Source organism: Heloderma suspectum, chromosome Z, assembly GCF_057233095.1.
Source record: "Heloderma suspectum isolate Gila_16-S chromosome Z, 16-S_ref, whole genome shotgun sequence".
NCBI lineage: Eukaryota > Metazoa > Chordata > Lepidosauria > Squamata > Helodermatidae > Heloderma > Heloderma suspectum.
This window is the reverse complement of record NC_139476.1, coordinates 19,863,715-19,881,663: the sequence shown is the minus strand read 5'-3', so window position 1 is coordinate 19,881,663 and position 17,949 is coordinate 19,863,715. Positions and strand designations below refer to the sequence as shown.

The window sequence follows — 17,949 nt, the reverse complement described above, 5'->3', positions numbered from 1 at the left end:
CTCGGCTCCTCCCGCCGCCGCTCGGCTGCGCTCGGCTCTTTCCGCCTTGCCCAGGGCTGCGCTTCTTTCTAGAGCCCGGAGAGAGGGAGACCCGGACGGCGGTCGGGGGCGAGAAGGAGGTAAGGGGGGGCTGGCCGGCCGAGCCGTTGCAAATGCCCCCCCCCCGCTTTGCTGGGGTGGGGAGAGGGGGGAGCTTTGCAGCCCCCTCCCTGCTCGGAACTGCATTGCAAAAAGACCTGGGGGGGGTCTGCCCTGCAAAATCCGCCCCTCCCATGGGGAGCGGGGGGGGGACACACGAAGGGGGCGGTCTTTGCCTTGCATCGCCGTCGAGGCCTTAAAGCCCCGCTTCCGCCGCCCCCCAAAAAGGAAAATTAAGGGCCGGGTTTGGGGGGAGGGCGCATTTCCACCCCTGGAGGGGATTTAAGATGGGGGGGGGGAGTTTGCTGCAGGTCGTCTCCCTTTCCCCCCTCCCGTATGGAAAAAGAGGGGGGGTCTTTGTGCGCGACTGGAGCCTCGCCTTGCTAGCCCCCCTCCCCGAAAATAACCGGGGGGCGTTGGCGAGGTTTGCACCGTTTGCAGGTTTCGGGAGAAGGGGGGGCCGTGGCTGGGGGGGTCCTCCGTCGGGTGCGGCTTGGCTGCGGGGGGGGTCTTGCGTGCGCCCCGCTTCAGATCTTGGGGGGGTGGATGCGCCCCGCCCCCCGCTGCTCCCGACAGCCCATTTCTGGGGCTTCGCTGGGCCAGGGAAATGCGGAGGCGGCTCTCGAACCCGGCACTCAGTTTGGGGGGTTGCCAGTTTGGGGGGGGAGAAGCCAGCTTCCCTTTGTGTTCTGAGGTGGGCTTCCCAGCGTTCCAGGGGGGTGGGGCTGCGACGCCCAGCAGCCCTGGGCAGGGCTGGCTGGGGATGATGGGCGCTGCAGTCCCACACATCTGGGGGTGTCTTGAGGGCAGGCCAGGCACCATGGCCTTCTGCGCCGCCCCGGGTTTTGTCTCCCCGCATTCGAGCGCGGGGAAGGGGGACATGTTTCCGGGTGCCGAGCTGAGAAAGGAAAGCTGGTTCGGCTTGGCGGGGCCTGGGGGGCGTTGAGCCCTGTGGAAGCTGGGCTCTCTCCCAAGGCGGCGAGTCCCAGATCCAGCTGGGCCTGGCGCCTCTACTAAGCTGGCCTTCCCCGCCCCCCACGGGGCCTCTTTGTGGTCTTGTACAGGCTCCCTTTGGGCTGGGCGTGCACGTCAAGCTCCTAGTCCTCAGCGTTTGCCGTTCCCTGACTGCAGCTCTGCCTCTTGCTTCCCGGGCTTCATCTGCTTCATCATCCGCTCCCCTCTGATCAGGGGTTGCCAGATGGCAGATCTCCAGATGTGTGGGACCTCCAGCAGGCCTGCCCCCCACCCCGGCATCTGGTCCTCGAGGGGCCCAGCCTCGCTCCCGGGTTGCCGTATCCGGCAGGGAGGCTCCTGAGGGCAGAGGCATAACAGGGAACCGGAGTGTGCGCCCCCCATCCCCCCTGGATCGGCCTGGGGCTTAAGGACCAGGCGCTGCCCCCACCAGGGCAAGGTGGGGGGCCGGTGAGTGGGGGCTTCTCACGCGAGCGGCTCTTGCCCGAAACGGAGCGCCCTGCGAGCGCAGCCTTGCCCCTCCACATCGGTTGGGCTGCAACTCCCATCGTCCCCAGCCAGCCGGGGTGTGCTGGGGAGGGTGGGCCGCTTCCTTGCGCTTTCAATCTGCGGAGACAAGCAGTGCCCAGGCTGGGGGCCAGGAGGCGATTCGGAGAGCTGGTGTGGTGTGGCGGTTCGAGCACGGAGACCTGGGGCCAAGTTCCCACCATGCCGTGGGGCTCCCTGGGCGGCGCTGGGCCAGGCCCTGGCTCCTAGCCTGGCCTCCCTCACAGGGCTGTTTTGTAGGTCAAACGGGGAGGGCCACGTACGCCCCCTGGAGAAAAGAGGAGGATGTAGGTGTCCTGATGCCTAAAAAAGAAAAGGAAGAGCGAAACCGGCTTTCTCGGATGTCCACTGAAGGGTTCAGGCCAGCGGGATAGACCTCGATTCAATAAGATCTCCTTCCCGACCCAGTGGTGGGGGCAGTGGGATTTCTTTGTTTCATTTGCGTATGTGCCATGTTTTAATGACGATTTTGCTCGTAATCCAGATGTTGTTGTTCTCCCCAGTGAGGGCCATTTTTCAGCAGGATGGTGGGACTGACCTCGATTCAATAAGATTTCCTTCCCGACCCAGTGGTGGGGGCAGTGGGATTTCTTTGCTCGTATTTGTGCGTGTGCCGCGCTTTAATGGAGGTTTTGTTCGCCGTCCAGCTGTCGTTCTCCCCGGCGAGGGCCGTTTTCCAGCAGGGCAATGGGATAGACATCCCTTAATTAAATACGGGCGTTGTAGTCCAGCCCAGGTGGAAGGCCCCAGGTTGGGGGAAGCCGGGTCGTGGCAGTCCGTCCGATGCCCGTCAGGGGAGGCGGGGTATCGGTCCGGAAGGGGGGGGGCTGCAGAGCTGGGAGTGGTGACCCCTTCCTCTGTCCTCCTTCCCCAGGGTCCCGTCCTACACAGTGGAAGGCCCCCGCGCCTCTGAGCCCCCAAGCTGCCGGCCTGCCCTCCCCGGCCCACCGCACCGGATTATGCTCGTCACGTTCTCCCGCTGCTCCATCGTCTGGCTGAGCCGTGGCTTCAAGTTGCGGGAGCGGGGCTGCACGTCGGGGCCCGGCAGCCGGCGCCCCCCCTCCCTGCCAAGGCCCTGAGCGGCTAGCGGGGGAAGCCTCCTCGGCCCGGCCCGCCCGCCTCCCCCCCCTCGGGCCTTGCGGGGGACCATGGGGAGCACGGAGGGCTTTCAGTACCGGGCCCTCTACCCGTACCGCAAGGAGCGGGAGGAGGACATCGACCTGCTGCCAGGGGACACCTTGGTGGTGAGCCGGGGGGCCCTGATGGCCCTGGGCTTCAAGGAGGGCGACGAGCAGGCCCCCCACCAGATCGGCTGGATCCTGGGCGTCAACGAGCGCACCAAGCAGAAGGGCGACTTCCCGGGCACCTACGTGGAGTACGTGGGGGCGGTGAAGATCGCCCTGCCCGCCCACCGGCCCCGGGCGCCCCGGCCCCTGCCCGCCACCCCCGGGGCCGCCATGGCCCACATGCCCGAGGAGCACGGTAAGCTGAGCTTGAGGGGGCGGGCAGAGCTTCGGGGCCGGGGCTCTTTAGTCCAGGCCTTCGTCCCGCGTCAGGGGCTTCCATTTTGTCTCCCGGCGCGGTTTGCGTGCAATCGGTGCCCCGGGACAAGCCCCCGCCTGTGGTCTCGAAAAGACGGGGTGCGCCAGGAAGGCAGGGTGCCCGTCTTCCAGCGGGGCTGGTGGGATGGGCTTCCCTGCCTCCCCTCCCTCCCACTGGCGACCCTCGAGGGAGGGCGCCCAGGGACGCTGCCCGCCCACCCTCCGCCAGTTTCCTGGCTGCCAACTGCCGGGCCTGCTCAACCCTCTGGCCCCCCAGCGCAGGGGCACAAACGAGCCAGGGGAAAGCCGCGGTTCTGGGTGCGGGCGGCGCGGCCAGCCGCGGTTCCAGCATCTGGCTTTTCGGTCCTGGCTTGCAAACCGTGGTTGGTCGGTTGGCTGCTCTGCAGGGAGGGGTTCAGACCCAGCGGTGGGCCAGATCCCCACAAACGGCACCTCCTTGCGAACCAGGCCAGTGTTTCCCACCCGCGCAAATTGGGACGGGTGATGTAGGCGGGGGCCGCATTCGCATGCCGCGCCGAGCCGTGGTTTGTGTGAGCCGTGGTTGGCTGCTTTCGCGGTGGATCGACGCGCGGGCGAGCAACCCCGTCCCAGCTTGTCCCACTCTTTCTGGGCGGTTTCGCTTCCTTTCAACAAATGGCTGCCTCCCCGAGGAGTCATCTGATCTCCCCCCGCGCCCCCAACCCACCTAGACGCCCCCTGGGAAGGAGCGGGAGAAGCATTGTGCAAAAGGCCTCCTGATGTGGGCGAGGGTGGTCTCCCGTGGGCCCCCACCCCCTGTGGCAGCGAGCCCTGCAACATCCTGGGGGGCATGACGAAGGCCGGGCGAGTGCCGAGAGCGCCCCCACCGTCTGGGCCCAATGCCGCCCAGAGGACCCCCTTTCTGGGAAGGCGTGTTTGCTTGGCCTCCGATTCCGGAGATGCCTTGGTGGCCTCCTCGGGTTGGAATCTGAACCCGGGGCGGGGGCGGTTGAAACAGAAATCAGGGCAGCCTTCTGCATGTGGCCTTGTGGCTGGGGTGGGGCGGGGCGAGGATTCCCGGTCTGCTGGCTGCAGCCTCAAGAGACCCAGCACACGAGGAAGAAGGGGTGGGCAGGGAAGAGGAAAGCGAGGAAGCCGTTTCTCGGCTGCTCTGGAGGGGGCCGGGCTGGGGGTGCTCCTTGCCCTCTGGCGAGGCGGTCCAGGGCCCCCCGGCACACCTGTGTCTGTGATGCCCGGAGGCTGTGTGGTCACACCCGGTGCAAAGAGCGGTTTCCGCTGTCCACCAATGCAGGGGATCGTCAGCCCTGGAGAAGGAGCGCAGGTCTCGCGAGGCCATGCCATCCGGCCTGGCCCCCCGACACCTCAGGTTCGGCAAAGCTCCTCCCCGGCTCACGCCAACCCCGAGCTCTCGCCAGTCTTCCTTTCTCCCCTCCTCTTTTGGGGGGCGGGCCAGATGTGCTTGGCTCGGCCCATTGGGCTCTTCGGACCCTGCTCTTCGGTGTCCTGGAGGCGTGACCCGAAAGGCGAGGCTGGCTGGCGCGAGCTCCCATTCCGGCGGAGGCCTTTCCAAGGCAGGCAGGCGGCCTCTGGAGCAGCCGGGGGCTTTCCAGAGGTCTTGGGCTGGCTGGGGTGTGCTGGGAGTTGTCCCAGCACAGCTGGAGGGTGCCGGGTTGGGGAGGGCTGATCCGGAAGAGTGGGCCGCAGCTTTCCCCCCTACGCCCGGAAAAGACGTTGTGCCCTGGGATGCGGCTTCCGAGTCTCCGGAGCCCGTCCGGTAACGCCCCTGCTTGTCACCTTGGCCCGCGGCGGGCTGGGGGCTGCCCCCCGCTGCGCCAAGGCTCCCCGCCCCTTGGGTGACTCGTTTCCTCTCCCCCTTCCCCAGGGCTGGCGCTTCCAGAACTTTCTGAGCAGTTTGCCCCCCCGGAGGCCGCCCCACCTCTGCTGTGCAGGCTGGTGGAAGTGATCGAGAAGAAAGGTGAGGAGGGGGTGGCTGCACCGGGCCGGGGGGCTGGCCTCTGCTGGCCCTCCCCAGCTAGCCACGCGGGGCCCATTCGCAGCGTTTCCAGCCGGCGCTCCGAAAGACCTGGCGCAAAAGTGGGAGGAACAGCCAAGCCAAAACTCGGCACCGTGTGGTGGTCGCATGGCTCTCCAGGGTGCCCTCCTGGGCGGGGGAGGGGCGAACGGCGCTCCCTGCAGCGGAACCTTCCCTGGCCGGCGGATGGGGCCGGGCCGGTCTCCCACTGGCTGCGACGTTCTTCCTGGCTGCCCGGGGGCCGCGGGAGTGGTCACTTGGAGGCCTCGGGGAGTTGGGAGCACCGGATGGAGGCCGACGGGCAGAGGGCCTGAAACAAATGGCTTGCCGGGAGCCCCAGAAACAGGCCCCCCCAAAGCAAAGGCCGCCAGACAAAATGCCCAGGTCCATATTGGCGCAGTGCCTTTGTTCAGTCAGCCGAAGGCTCGCGAGAATCTGCAAGCTTCTGGGGGCTCCAGGTCTCTTCATCGGGACAGTCGTCACCAAAAGCCGGGCGGGGGGAGAGGGGGGAATCGGGCACTGGTGGAGTCCCGGGGTCTGCAAGGTGGAGGGGGGGTCTGGGGACCCCCCGGCTGGGCTCAAGATGAGCAGGTGACGGCTACAGGCTGGACCGGCCCCTAGGACTGCTGGGTACGAGGAAGGGGGGGGACGTCGGAAGCAGAAGCCTCAGCCGGGCGCCTTTCTGGGGTGGGACACCAGGCGGTCTCGAGAGTCCCAAAGCGGGACTGTTGGGGATGAGGGGGTTGCAGCCCAGCCCATCCGAGGGTCAAAAGGTTGGCTGGGCGGGCTCTTTCCGCAATTGGGAGGCATCCCCTGCTCTCTGATTCCGTCCACTGGACAGCAGCGGTTGGAGGGACGTCAGCGCCATCGTGCCGATGCTCCGAGGCGTTACCAGGCCGCACGCCCTTTTTTTTGAAGGGACCCCCGAGGTGGCCTTCAGAGGCCACATTTCCCACCGCCCCGGGGCCCTCGAAGCGGCGTCCAGGCCATACGGTCGGTAGTGAAGGCAGCTGTGCTATGGGCTGGGTGCCGTGGGGGGGTCGCCTCCATGGCCGGCGTCTCCTGGACTCCCACCAGTCCAGAGCCCTCTGGCAGCCCCGGGGTGTCCCCCCCGTGGCCAAGCACCCCCAAGCACGTGCGCGCGCACCTCTCGCAGAGCTCATCAGGCGGGCCGTGTCACTTCCCCCTGCAGGGCTGGAGAGCGCGATGCTGTACCGGACGTCCGGCTCGGAGCGGTGGCAAGTGCTGAGGACCGGTAGGAGCCGGTTGAGGAGCACTCAGTGGAGTGCTGAGCTTGGGGGCAGAGAGGCGAAGGGGGGGTCCCTCTGTATTCCGGTGGAGGGGAGGACGCCCGTTGCCCCCGGGGCGGACGCCCGTTGCCCCCGGGGCGGACGCCCGTTGCCCCCGGGGCCCTCAGGCGTTTGCCACCCAGACCCAGAGGTGGGGAGGCGCTCAGCGGGCCCGGACGTGGCCGGGTTTGCTCGGGGGGCTCGGGTCACAGCCTGCACCAGGCGGCCAGGACTGGGAGGACGCAGACCCCCCTCGCCGGCCCCCGCTCCCCTCCCCTTGTGCCGCTTCTGTCCCCACAGATTGGGCCTCGGCCGGAGACCTGGAGACCTGGGACGTCCTCTCCCTGGGCGAGGCCCTCAAGGGCTACCTGCAGGACCTCCCCACGCCGGTGGTGCCGCCGTGCGCGCAAGGCGACGTCCTGCGGGCACTCCAGGGTGAGAGGGGGGTCAGTGCTGGAGACGGGGCGGGCTAGTGGGGCCGCTCCGCTCTTCGCCCTTCGCCCCAAGGGCTGCCAGGGGCCTCCAGAGGATCAGGGAGCCGCCACCGGAAGGATGCGGTGCCAGAGGAAAGGGGGCTGAGGAGGGGAGAGGAAAGCAAGCTGACTCCGGCCCCCCCGGTCCGTCAGGCCGCAACGGGGTTTGCGTAGCGAGGGGCCGGAGTGGGCAGCGTTGGGGAAGCCCCCCGCATGGCGCCCGCCCGCAGGGGTCTGTGTAGCGTTCACTATTCCGTGCGTTTCCGCGTTGCCCGGTCGCCAAAGCGCTCTGGGCGGCTCGCAAGACGCAACGCGCATCCGCAATGCGATCGTACAGCAGAGCAGAATGTAAGAGCATCTCTAAAGTTTGGGACCTCGAGGGAAACGGGAACAAAAATGGCGGAACGGGGGGCTGGGCAAAGCTGGACTCGATGCTTCGAGCCCGGCGTGCCAGGAGGCACGTGCAGAGTGCCCGTTCCCTGCCTCTCGGTGGGCCGCCCCGGCGTTCGGGGCGTGACCCCCCTCCCTGCCCTCTTCCCTGCAGATGCCACCCAGCCCGACGCCTGCCGGGCACAGCTGCTCTCGGCACTGGAGGCCCCGGCCGTGCCGCTGCCGCACCTCCTCACCCTGCGGTTCCTGCTGCGCCACCTGGCCAAGGCGGCCGAGCGGGCCGAGAGCAGCGGGCTGTGCCCCCGGGCCCTGGGCGAGATCTTCGGGCCCCTGCTCCTCCGAGGGCCTCCTGCGGCCAGGTGGGTCGTCCCCAAAGCTGCCCACCCCCTCTCCACATCCAGGAGCAGGGGACCGAAGTCCCTCCGTTGCCGTGCCTCTCTGCTCGGGAGCTCTCTTCCCCAGTGAGCAGACTCCGGGGTGGGCAGCCTGGCCACGCTCTGTGTGCAACCCCCCCCCCTGGAGGCAAAGGGGGGCTTCTGGCCCACTGGGCCTGGGTGGCTAACGCGTGCGTCGCGTCCTCCGCAGCGCCGAGGCGGCCCCGGATTTTGCAGCTCTGTTCCTGGAGACCCTTCTACAGGCGAAGGACCCTGAGACGGACCACCCTCCGCCAGGTGGGTGCAGGGCCGGAGCCTGAGGGCGTGCTGTGGGGCAGGGGGGGGGGATGGGTGGAGTCAATGTGGGCTGGGGAGGAAGGGGGGCCCAGCCAGCTCAGGGGGCTTCCCTTTGGTAGGGGGGTGGGTGCGACCTCCGGCCGGGTCTGCGTGCCTCCCTGCTGCCCTCCGGCAATGGGCAGGACAGAGCGGTCTCCCCACAACTTGGTGCACGCTCTCTCTCTCTCTCTCTCTCTCTCTCTCTCTCTCTCTCGCTGCCTTCCAGCTCTGCCCCCCAAGCCCCCCAAACCGAAGCCTGCCGCCGCCCTGGCCAACGGGAACGGGACGACCCTCCAGGATGCCGAGTGGTACTGGGGGGACATCTCCAGGTACCGGAGGGCCCGGATCCAGCGGGGGGCAGGGAGACGCGGCGGGGCCCGGGCACGGACTCCCTGGACTGACCCCCCCCTGCCCAACCCCAGGGGAGACTCACGGAATCATAGGATCATGGAATAATCACTCGCCTTCCTGGAATGCTTTTGCCGCTGCTCCGATGCCGGCAGCCACTTTGCCGCCCTGTCAGCTGCTTTTACGTAAAGCGGCGTGGATTCGTGGGGCCAGCGCTGGGACCGGGGAGGCCTGGACCCCCGCCGAAAGCGCTGGCTGCTGAGCCTCCCTCCGCACCCAGAGTGCGTGCGCGCCTTGGCAGCTGAGGTGTCTTGTCCCTCCCCCCCCGCACCCGCCCTGATTATTTACGTATTGATTATTAACTAATCTGCAGAAAGGCTGCCCAGGCGGTGTTTTTGCAGCCACGCCAACTCGTTTAGTAGCCCTGGCATGGGGGGCGGGGGGGGGGACATGTCCTCCTTCTCCCCTCCTTGGGTAGAGGGGGGGTCTGTGCCCGTCCCCCGGGCCTTTCCCGCAGTGCTCGGGAGCTGGGGAAGAGGTCGGGTGCATGGATGGGGGGGGGAGGAAAGTCCCTTCCAAGCCCCTCTCAGCCTCTCTGTCTCCCTGGAGAGCTCTCGGATGAGACTTCCCCCCGCCCCAGAGGGGCAAGGAGCAGGGGATCATGGGTAGCACAGGACCGGCTGGAGGGAAGCTGCTGGAGGAGCCCTCACGCTTCTGGCCACTGATCGGAACGACGGCATGACGCTCTGTGCGTCTCTGCCTGCCTCTCTCTGTCTCTCTGTGTCTGTGTGTCTCTCAGTCTGTCTCCGCCTCTTTGCGTCTGCCAATCTCTCTCGCTGTGTCTGTCGGCCTGTCTCTCTGTCTGCCCGCCAGCATGTGTGTGTGTGTGGGGTCTCTCAGTGTGTCTCTGTCTCTCTGTCTCTCTCTCTCTTCGTGTCTGTCTCGCTCTTCATGTGTCTGTCTCTCACTGTCTTTCACTGTGTCTTTGTCTCCCTCTTTGTGTCTGTCTCGCTCTGCACTGTCTCTGACTCTCACTGTCTCTCACTCTTCGTGTGTCTGTCTCTCACTGCCTGCCTCTCACAGTCTCTCACTGTGCCTCTGTCTCTCAATTCATGTCGGTCTCGCTCTTCACGTGTCTGTCTCTCACTGCCTCTCACCGTCTGTCTCTCACTGTGTCGCTGTCTCTCTCTTCGTGTCTGTCTCGCTCTTCATGTATCTGTCTCTCACTGTCTCACTCTGCACTGTGTCTGTCTCTCACTGTCTCTCCCTCTTCATGTGTCTGCTTCTTACTGCCTGCCTCTCACAGTCTCTCACTGTGTCTCTGACTCTTCAGGTCTGTCTCGCTCTTCACTGTGTCTGTTTCTCCCTCTTCGTGTGTCTGCCTCTCACTGCCTGCCTCTCACTGTGTCTTCGTCTCTCTCTTTGGGTCTGTCTCGCTCTTCACTGTGTCTGTCTCTCACTGTCTCTCACTCTTCATGTGTCTGCCTCTCACTGCCTGCCTCTCACAGTCTCTCACTGTGTCTCTGCCTCTCTCTTCAGGTCTGTCTTGTGCTTCACTGGGTCTGTCTCTCCCTCTTCATGTGTCTGTCTCTCACTGCCTGTCTCTCACTGTGTCTCTGTCTCTCTCTTCGGGTCAGTCTCGCTCTTCACTGTGTCTTGTCTCTCACTGTCTCTCACTCTTCGTGTGTCTGCCTCTCACTGTCTCTCACTGTGTCTCTGTCTCTCTCTTCGGTTCTGTCTCGCTCTTCACTGTGTCTGTCACTCTTCGTGTGTCTGCCTCTCGCTGTCTCTCACTGTGTCTCTGTCTCTCTCTTCAGGTCTGTCTCGCTCTTCACTGGGTCTGTCTCTCCCTCTTCATGTGTCTGTCTCTCACTGCCTGTCTCTCACTGCCTGTCTCTCACTGTGTCTCTGTCTCTCTCTTCGGGTCTGTCTCGCTCTTCACTGTGCCTGTCTCTCACTGTCTCTCCCTCTTCATGTGTCTGTCTCTCACTGCCTGTCTCTCACTGTGTCTCTGTCTCTCTCTTCGGGTCTGTCTCGCTCTTCACTGTGCCTGTCTCTCACTGCCTCTCACTCTTCATGTGTCTGCCTCTCACTGCCTGCCTCTCACAGTCTCCCACCGTGTCTCCTCATGTCTGTCTCACTCTCCGCGTCTCTCCCTGCCCGTCTCGCTCTCCGCGTCTCTCCATGTCCGTGACTGGCTCCTTCCCACCTCTGCCAGGGAGGAAGTGAACGAGAAGCTCAGAGACACCCCCGATGGCACTTTTCTGGTGAGGGATGCATCCAGCAAGATCCAGGGCGAATACACACTGACCCTGAGGTGAGTGGATCGCGGCCCCTTGCCGCAGCGGGGCTGGCTGCGCCCAGGAGGGAGAGGGCCATGCCCTAGGCACAGGGGTGCCTCGGGGCGGGGCCCAGCGGCTCTGCGGCAGGGGCTGCAGGGCTGGTGACCCTCTCGCCCCCCCATCCTCGTGCAGGAAAGGTGGGAACAACAAGCTGATCAAGATCTTCCACCGGGAGGGCAAGTACGGCTTCTCGGAGCCGCTGACCTTCGGCTCTGTGGTGGAGCTCATCAACCACTACCGCCACGAGTCCCTGGCCCAGTACAACGCCAAGCTGGACACCCGGCTGCTCTACCCCATCTCCAAGTATCAGCAGGTGAGGCGGGGTGGGCATGGGGCCCGTGGGCCCGTGCGGGAGGGGGGCTTGGCAGACCCGCGGAGGAGGGACGCCCCACCACAGGGCAGTGGGGCTCCCTGCCAGGGACAGGACACTGGGCTGGAAGAAGAGAGTAAGAGGGCTGGCAACGCGACGTTGGGACAAGAGCAGGGGGCGCCTCTTTCCCCCGGCAGCAGAGGAGCAAAGAGCGCTGCGTGGCCAGAGGGCCCGACGGCAGAGATGCCCGGGGGGTGTTTCGAAGAGCTGGCGAGGCGCCTCGCAGTGAATGGTCCTCAGGGCCGGGGCCTCCACCTGGAAGGCCCTGCGCCTGGTCTCGCTCTGCTCTGAGCCCCTGTTCCTCCCCTCCCGGCAGGACCAGGTGGTGAAGGAGGACAGCGTGGAGGCCGTGGGGGAGCAGCTGCGAGTCTACCACCAGCAGTACCAGGAGAAGAGCCGGGAGTACGACCTGCTGTACGAGGAGTACACCCGCACCTCGCAGGTACAGGGCTGGGCGCGCGCACCGAGGGCCGGCGGGGGGCACCCTGCCCCGCGGGGCAGGGTGGCCCCTTGACCACCTGCCCCTCCCTCCCTCCCTCCCTGGCTGCCCAGGAGCTGCAGATGAAGCGGACAGCCATCGAGGCCTTCAACGAGACCATCAAGATCTTCGAGGAGCAGTGCCAGACGCAGGAGAAGTGCAGCCGGGACTACATCGAGCGCTTCCGGCGGGAGGGCAACGAGAAGGAGCTGCAGAGGTGGGCCTTGCAGGGAGGTGGGTCCCGGGAGCGCCTCTCTCCCTTTGTGTCCCTATGCCGCTTCCCTCACGGTGTAGCGAAGGCATGGCGGGCAACGTAATGGCGGTATCCCCGGCCAGGACATCACCCCGTCGCAAAGACCCCGCAGGAAACGTAATGGCGGTGTCCCTGGCCGGGACATCACCCCGTCGCGAAGGCTCCGCAGGAAACGTAATGGTGGAGACCCTGGCCGGGACATCACCCCGTCGTGAAGACCCCGCAGGAAACGTAATGGCGGTGTCCCTGGCAGGGACATCACCCCGTCGCGAAGGCACCGCAGGAAACGTAATGGTGGTATCCCCGGCCGGGGCTGGGCTGCGCACGCGCACGCGGCGTGAGCTTTCTGTGCCGCACGGAAGCCCTGCCAGCCTCTCTGTCTCCTTCCGGGACCAGGCTGGCTCTTGCGTCAGCCTCCGTTCGCCTCCCCCCCATCAGGATCCTGATGAATTCGGAGAAACTGAAGTCCCGGGTGACGGAGATCCACGACAGCAAGATGAAGCTGGAGGAGGACCTCAGGCAGCAGGCCGCGGAGAACCGGGAGATCGACAAGCGTATGAACAGCCTGAAGCCCGACCTCCTGCAGCTACGGAAGCTCCGGGACCAGTACCTGGTGTAGGTGCCCCCTGCCCTGGCCCAGGAAAGCGGGCACAAGCCCGCGTGGCTTGGCCCAGCCTTGTCAGGGAATCAGGGAACAGTAGGGTTGGAAGGGGCCTGTGAGACCATCCAGGCCAACCCCCTGCTCAGTGCAGGACTCCCAAATCACAACATCCGTATAGAAGCCTAGAATAGCAGGGTTGGAAGGGGTCTGCGAGACCATCCAGTCCAACCCCCTGCTCCATGCAGGAATCCAAGTCAGAGCATCTCTATAGAATCATAGAAAAGTAGGGTTGGAAGGGGCCTGTGAGACCATCCAGGCCAACCCCCTGCTCAGTACAGGACTCCAAGTGAGAGCATCCCTACAGAATCATAGAAAAGTAGGGGTGGAAGGGGCCTGTAAGACCATCCAGTCCAACTCCCTGCTCAGTGCAGGAATCCAAGTCAGAGCATCCCTATCGAATCCTAGAATAGCAGGGTTGGAAGGGGCCTGTAAGACCATCCAGTCCAACCCCCTGCTCAGTGCAGGAATCCAAGCCAGAGCATCCCTGACAGGTGGCTGCCCAGCCTAACCTTGAATGCCTCCAGTGTGGGAGAGCCCCCCCACTGTGTCGGAGTGCAACTTCCATCTGCCCAGCCAGGGCTGATGGGACTCGCAGTCCGACCCGTCTGGAGAGCATCAGGTTGGGGACGTTTTGCAAGGGGCTGTTGTGATGGAGCGGCCCTGCGCCTCAGTGGCCTTCCCAGGAAGCGCGCCTCGGTGCGGAACAAGCCGTGAGTCTCACAGGGGCGTCCCACTGAATTTCTTGCGACTGTACAGATGTGGTTTAACGTCTCCATTAAAGTTGCCCCCCCGATTATTTTCGCAGCGCCAAAGAAAGCTCGCTCCTTCCCCTTCATCTGAGAGACCTGCGCTTCAGCCAAGCAATATCAAATACATGTTTTATTTTATGTTTGGGGGCAGATGCAGAGCCCACCCTTGAAATGAACCTTCCCCGGCTGGCTTATGCAGCATCAGAATATAATCATATTACAGAACGTCCAGCTTCCATGAGAAAAATCGTTAAAAGCCGTCCTTTCCTTTTGGACGCTTGAAGTTTTTCCCCACCGGGCTCGGGAAGACGGGATGCTCCCTGTTCCGGAGCCAAAATGGCTTCCCCCAAAACAAGTTCAAGGCCCATCAGTAGTGTGGTGCTCTGGCTTGGATTCCTGCATTGAGCAGGGGGTTCGACTCGATGGTCTTACAGGCCCCTTCCAATCCTACTGCTCTATGATTCTATAGGGATGCTCTGACTTGGATTCCTGCATTGAGCCGGGGGTTCGACTGGATGGTCTCATAGACCCCTTCCAACCCTTCTTTTCTATGATTCTATAGGGATGCTCTGACTTGGAGTCCTGCATTGAGCAGGGGGTTGGACTGGATGATCTCACAGGCCCTTTCCAACCCTTCTTTTCTATGATTCTGTAGGGACGCTCTGACTTGGAGTCCTGCATTGAGCAGGGGGTTGGACTGGATGATCTCACAGGCCCTTTCCAACCCTTCTTTTCTATGATTCTATAGGGATGCTCTGACTTGGATTCCTGCATTGAGCAGGGGGTTGGACTCGATGGTCTTACAGGCCCCTTCCAGCCCTACAGTTCTAGGATTTTATAGGGTTGCATACAGCTGGATCGGTTGCCCGGGTGCTTTGGCCCGAACGTCCTCGGAGGGGGGGTTTTGTCGCTGTTTCCCGCCTGCGTGTCATCTGAGGGTCTGCTGAAGAGTGGCACGGGGGCACTCAGGTCTTTCTCTTGTGCCCCCAGGTGGCTGACGCAGAAAGGGACCCGTCAGAAGAAGATCAACGAATGGCTGGGCATCAAGAACGAGACCGAGGAGTGAGTGTCGGTGTGACCCCCCGAGAGTGCAGGGAGGCACGGCCCCCTACCGGCTCACGGGCCTCTCAGGCTGAAAAGGGCCAGGGGGGTAATGGGGAAGCCCCGTTGTGCCCCGGGGAGCTGCTCCCACTCGGAGGAAACCAGCCGTGGGCTGGATGCACCACGAACCCGTCTGGAGGGTCCCGCCTATTTGCCGCGCCTGCTGGGGGGGGCTGCTGTGTGAAGAGCGTGCTGGACTGGGCGGGCCCTGGGCCTGATCCAGCACCGCCTGGGCTGCGGGCAAAAGGTCCCCGGTTCGATCCCTGGCCACGTAGGGCTGGGAAGCAATCCCGTGGGGTCTGGGCGGCCGGCACCGGGCCAGCCGGACCCCGTCTCAGGCAGCTGCCGGCCTCCCCTCCAGCCAGTACTCCATGATGGAGGACGAGGAGGAACTGCCCCACCACGAGGAGCGGACGTGGTACGTGGGCAAGATCAACCGGCTCCAGGCCGAGGAGATGCTGGCGGGTCGGCGTGACGGGACCTTCCTCGTCCGGGAGAGCAGCCAGCGAGGCTGCTACGCCTGCTCCGTCGTGTGAGTCCTCGCGCGGGCAAAGCCCCGGGACCTGTGGCCCCCCGCCTGAGAACTCCCTGCTCCCTCTGAGCTGAGCATGCCCTGGTTTGCTGGCCTGGATCGGCACGGTGCTGCTGGGGCGCCCCTGGGCAGGGAGGGCACCGCCCCCCCAGTTTGCCACCGAGCACTCGCCCTCCGGGCCCCGGCCACCCCCTTGCCGCCGCCACACCTCTCCGTCCTGTGGGGCCTTTTTCAGGGCCTCCCCGCCCGCCCCCTGTGACGGCTCCCTTCTGCTCCCCCCGGCAGGGTGGACGGCGACACCAAGCACTGCGTGATCTACAAGACGGCGACCGGCTACGGCTTCGCCGAGCCCTACAACCTCTACGCCTCGCTCAAGGAGCTGGTCCTGCACTACCGGCACACGTCTCTCGTGCAGCACAACGACTCGCTCAGCGTCACCCTGGCCCACCCCGTCCTGTCCCAGCCGCTGCCGCCCAGATGAGGGGGGTGGGCCCGGGCCCCACCGCCATCTGACCGCCCCCAGGACCCTGGGGGCGGGGGACAGGAGCCTCCCCGGTGTCCAGCCCCACAGCTCTCCCTCCGGATCCCTATCCAGACCCCTTTCCAGACCGCCACCCTCATCTCTCCCCCTGCCCCCCAGTAGGCCAGTCTCCCTTGGGCTCTCGAAAGCCGGACCCCCCTCAACGCCTGCGTGTGGATCCAGCCGGCCCAGGGCGGCGGGGGTCTTTCCCCCACTGTGAGCTTGCCAACCACTCTCTCACGTCGGGGACGCGGCTGCGGGATGGACCACGTGTTGCGGATGGGTTCCCCCCGCCATGGCCCCCGTGGCCGCTGCCGTGGGCCTGGCTCCGTGGCAAATCCCCTCTTCTAGATATATGCAATAACCCCGGGGGCCCCCTCCGTAGCACCCGAGCCCCCTTTCCCGGCTCCCCCCGTCCTGACAGAAGCCCATTTCCTCGGCCCTCGGGCCCAGTTTTGCGACGGGGAGGTGCTGGGACCGGCCCGAGCCCGACCACGAGAGGCCACGTTTTGTACGGTACTTCGGGGGGGGGAATAAAAGGCATTCCTGCAGAAGTGCATTCCTATGTGGGCCCTGGAGGTTTGCGTGCATCACCCCCCATTTTCTTTGCGCTTTTGCGGGGAGGACGTTGCTGAGAAGCTCGGTGGCTCCGATCCGAAGCCCGTGGAACAAAACGGGGGAGGGACCACGGGCCTGAAGGAACTTCCCCGCCTGAAGAGGAAGCAGCTGTTTGCGGTTTTACCCAGGAAAAGAGAAGTGAGACCAGGCCGCGTCTCAGGGGGTCTAATCTGGGCAGGAGGGCGTGAGGGGGCTTCATGGGGCCGGGGGCTTTCCTGCCGAGGCGGCTGCGGCGTGGCTTGGCTGGCTGGGCGTGCACACGCACGCCCCCAGCTCTGATCTCGACAAGCAGGGGTCTGGAACCGTTCTTTCAAGGTTCAGAGCGTCAGAGAATAGGAGGGCTGGAAGGGGCCTCGGAGACCATCCAGCCCAGCTCCCTGCTCAGTGCAGGGCTCCAAGCCAGAGCATCCCTATAGAATGCTCCTTTCCCTATAGAATGCTCCAGCCTCCTTCAAGTGCGGTGCCCAGAACTGGACCCAGCACTCCAGATGAGGCCTAACCAGGGCTCAGTAGAGGGGAACTAGGACTTCCCAGGATTTGGAAGCGATGCTTCTATTCATGCAGCCCCAAATCGCATTTGCCTTTTTTGCAGCCACATCACATTGTTGGCTCATCTTCAGCTTGTGCTCGACAACAATGCCAAGATCCTTCTCGCTTGTAGTGTTGTTGAGCCGCGTCTCCCCCATCTTGTAACTGTGCAGTTGGTTTATTTTTCCGAGGTGCAGAACTTGGCATTGATCCCTATTAAATGTCATTCTGTGCTTTTCTCCCAGCGCTCCAGTCTATCCACATCACTTTGAATTTTGTTTCTGTCTTCCAAAGTATTAGCTCTCCCGCCCAATTTTGTGTCATCTGCAAATTTCATCAGCATTCCCTGCACCTCCTCCCCCAAGTCATTAATAAAAGTGTTGAACAGCACTGGGCCCAGGACTGAGCCCTGCGGTACCCCACTCGTTCCCTCTCCCCAGTTTGAGAAGGTCCCACTGATAAGCACTCTTTGAGTCCGATTCTGCAGCCAACTGTGGATCCACCTGACTGCTGTTTCTTCTGGCCCACTTTGAGCTAGTTTGCTCACCAGGAGATCAGGGGGCACTTTGTCAAAGGCTTTGCTGAAGTTGAGGGATATGATGTCCACAGCATTCCCACGGTCCACAAGGGAGGTTCCCTGATCAGAAAATGAGATCAGATATGTCTGGCAGGTTTGTTCTTGACAAATCCATGTTGGCTTCCAGTAATCACTGCCTTGTTTTCAAGGTGTTTCCAGATGGATTGCTTTATCATCAGCTCCAGAATTTTCCCTGGGATTGACGTCAGACTGACTGGTCTGTAGTTCCCAGGTAACCCTTTTTATCCTTTTTGACGATAGGGACAACATTCGCCCTCCTCCAGGCATCTGGCACTTCCCCCGTCCTCCATGATTTCTCAAAGAGAATAGACAGTGGTTCTGAGAGTTCTTCCGCCAGTTCCTTTATTACTCTAGGATGCAGTTCATCTGGCCCTGGAGATCTGAACTCATTCAAAGTCATTAGGTGTTCCCTGACCATATGCCTGTTGATCTCAAGCTGCAATCCTGCCCCTTCAGCTTGCACTTCGCCTTTGCCAGGGGGCTCATAGGCCCTCTTTTGGGAGGAGACTGAGCCAAAGTAGGAATTGAGCACCTCTGCCTTTTCTTTGTCATCTGTTATCATTTTGCCATCCTTGTTTAATAGCTGAACCACCATTTCTTTCCTCTGCCTTTTACTTTGCACGTAGCTGAAGAAAGCCTTTTTGTTGCTTTTAGCCTCCCTCGCCAACCTCAGCTCATTTTCAGCTTTAGCCTTCCTGACGCCGTCCCTGCAGTTCTGTGCTACCTGCCTGTACTCTTCCTTTGTCACTTGGCCTTCTTT

The 17,949-nt window shown here is 63.6% G+C and overlaps 1 protein-coding gene across 4 annotated transcripts; it reads left to right on the top strand.

Moving 5' to 3' along the window:
• The first annotated feature begins 32 nt into the window (after positions 1-32).
• On the top strand, positions 33-16,830 carry PIK3R2 (phosphoinositide-3-kinase regulatory subunit 2). Of its 4 annotated transcripts, XM_084826220.1 has the most exons (17): positions 49-119; positions 1,897-2,099; positions 2,531-3,138; positions 5,080-5,172; positions 6,422-6,484; positions 6,819-6,953; positions 7,536-7,740; positions 7,967-8,052; positions 8,318-8,420; positions 10,658-10,756; positions 10,914-11,094; positions 11,468-11,593; positions 11,704-11,846; positions 12,321-12,497; positions 14,283-14,354; positions 14,755-14,925; positions 15,211-16,830. In XM_084826220.1, exons 3-17 carry the CDS (start codon positions 2,805-2,807, stop codon positions 15,404-15,406), a joined length of 2,184 nt encoding a protein of 727 aa, XP_084682346.1. In that variant the 5' UTR covers positions 49-119; positions 1,897-2,099; positions 2,531-2,804; the 3' UTR covers positions 15,407-16,830. The 4 variants fall into 4 exon arrangements, with proteins under 4 accessions (XP_084682344.1, XP_084682343.1, XP_084682347.1 ...); XM_084826218.1 differs by lacking the exon at positions 1,897-2,099 and having other exon boundaries at positions 33-119; XM_084826217.1 differs by lacking the exons at positions 1,897-2,099; positions 7,536-7,740 and having other exon boundaries at positions 33-119; positions 6,422-6,953.
• The last annotated feature ends 1,119 nt before the right edge of the window (positions 16,831-17,949 follow it).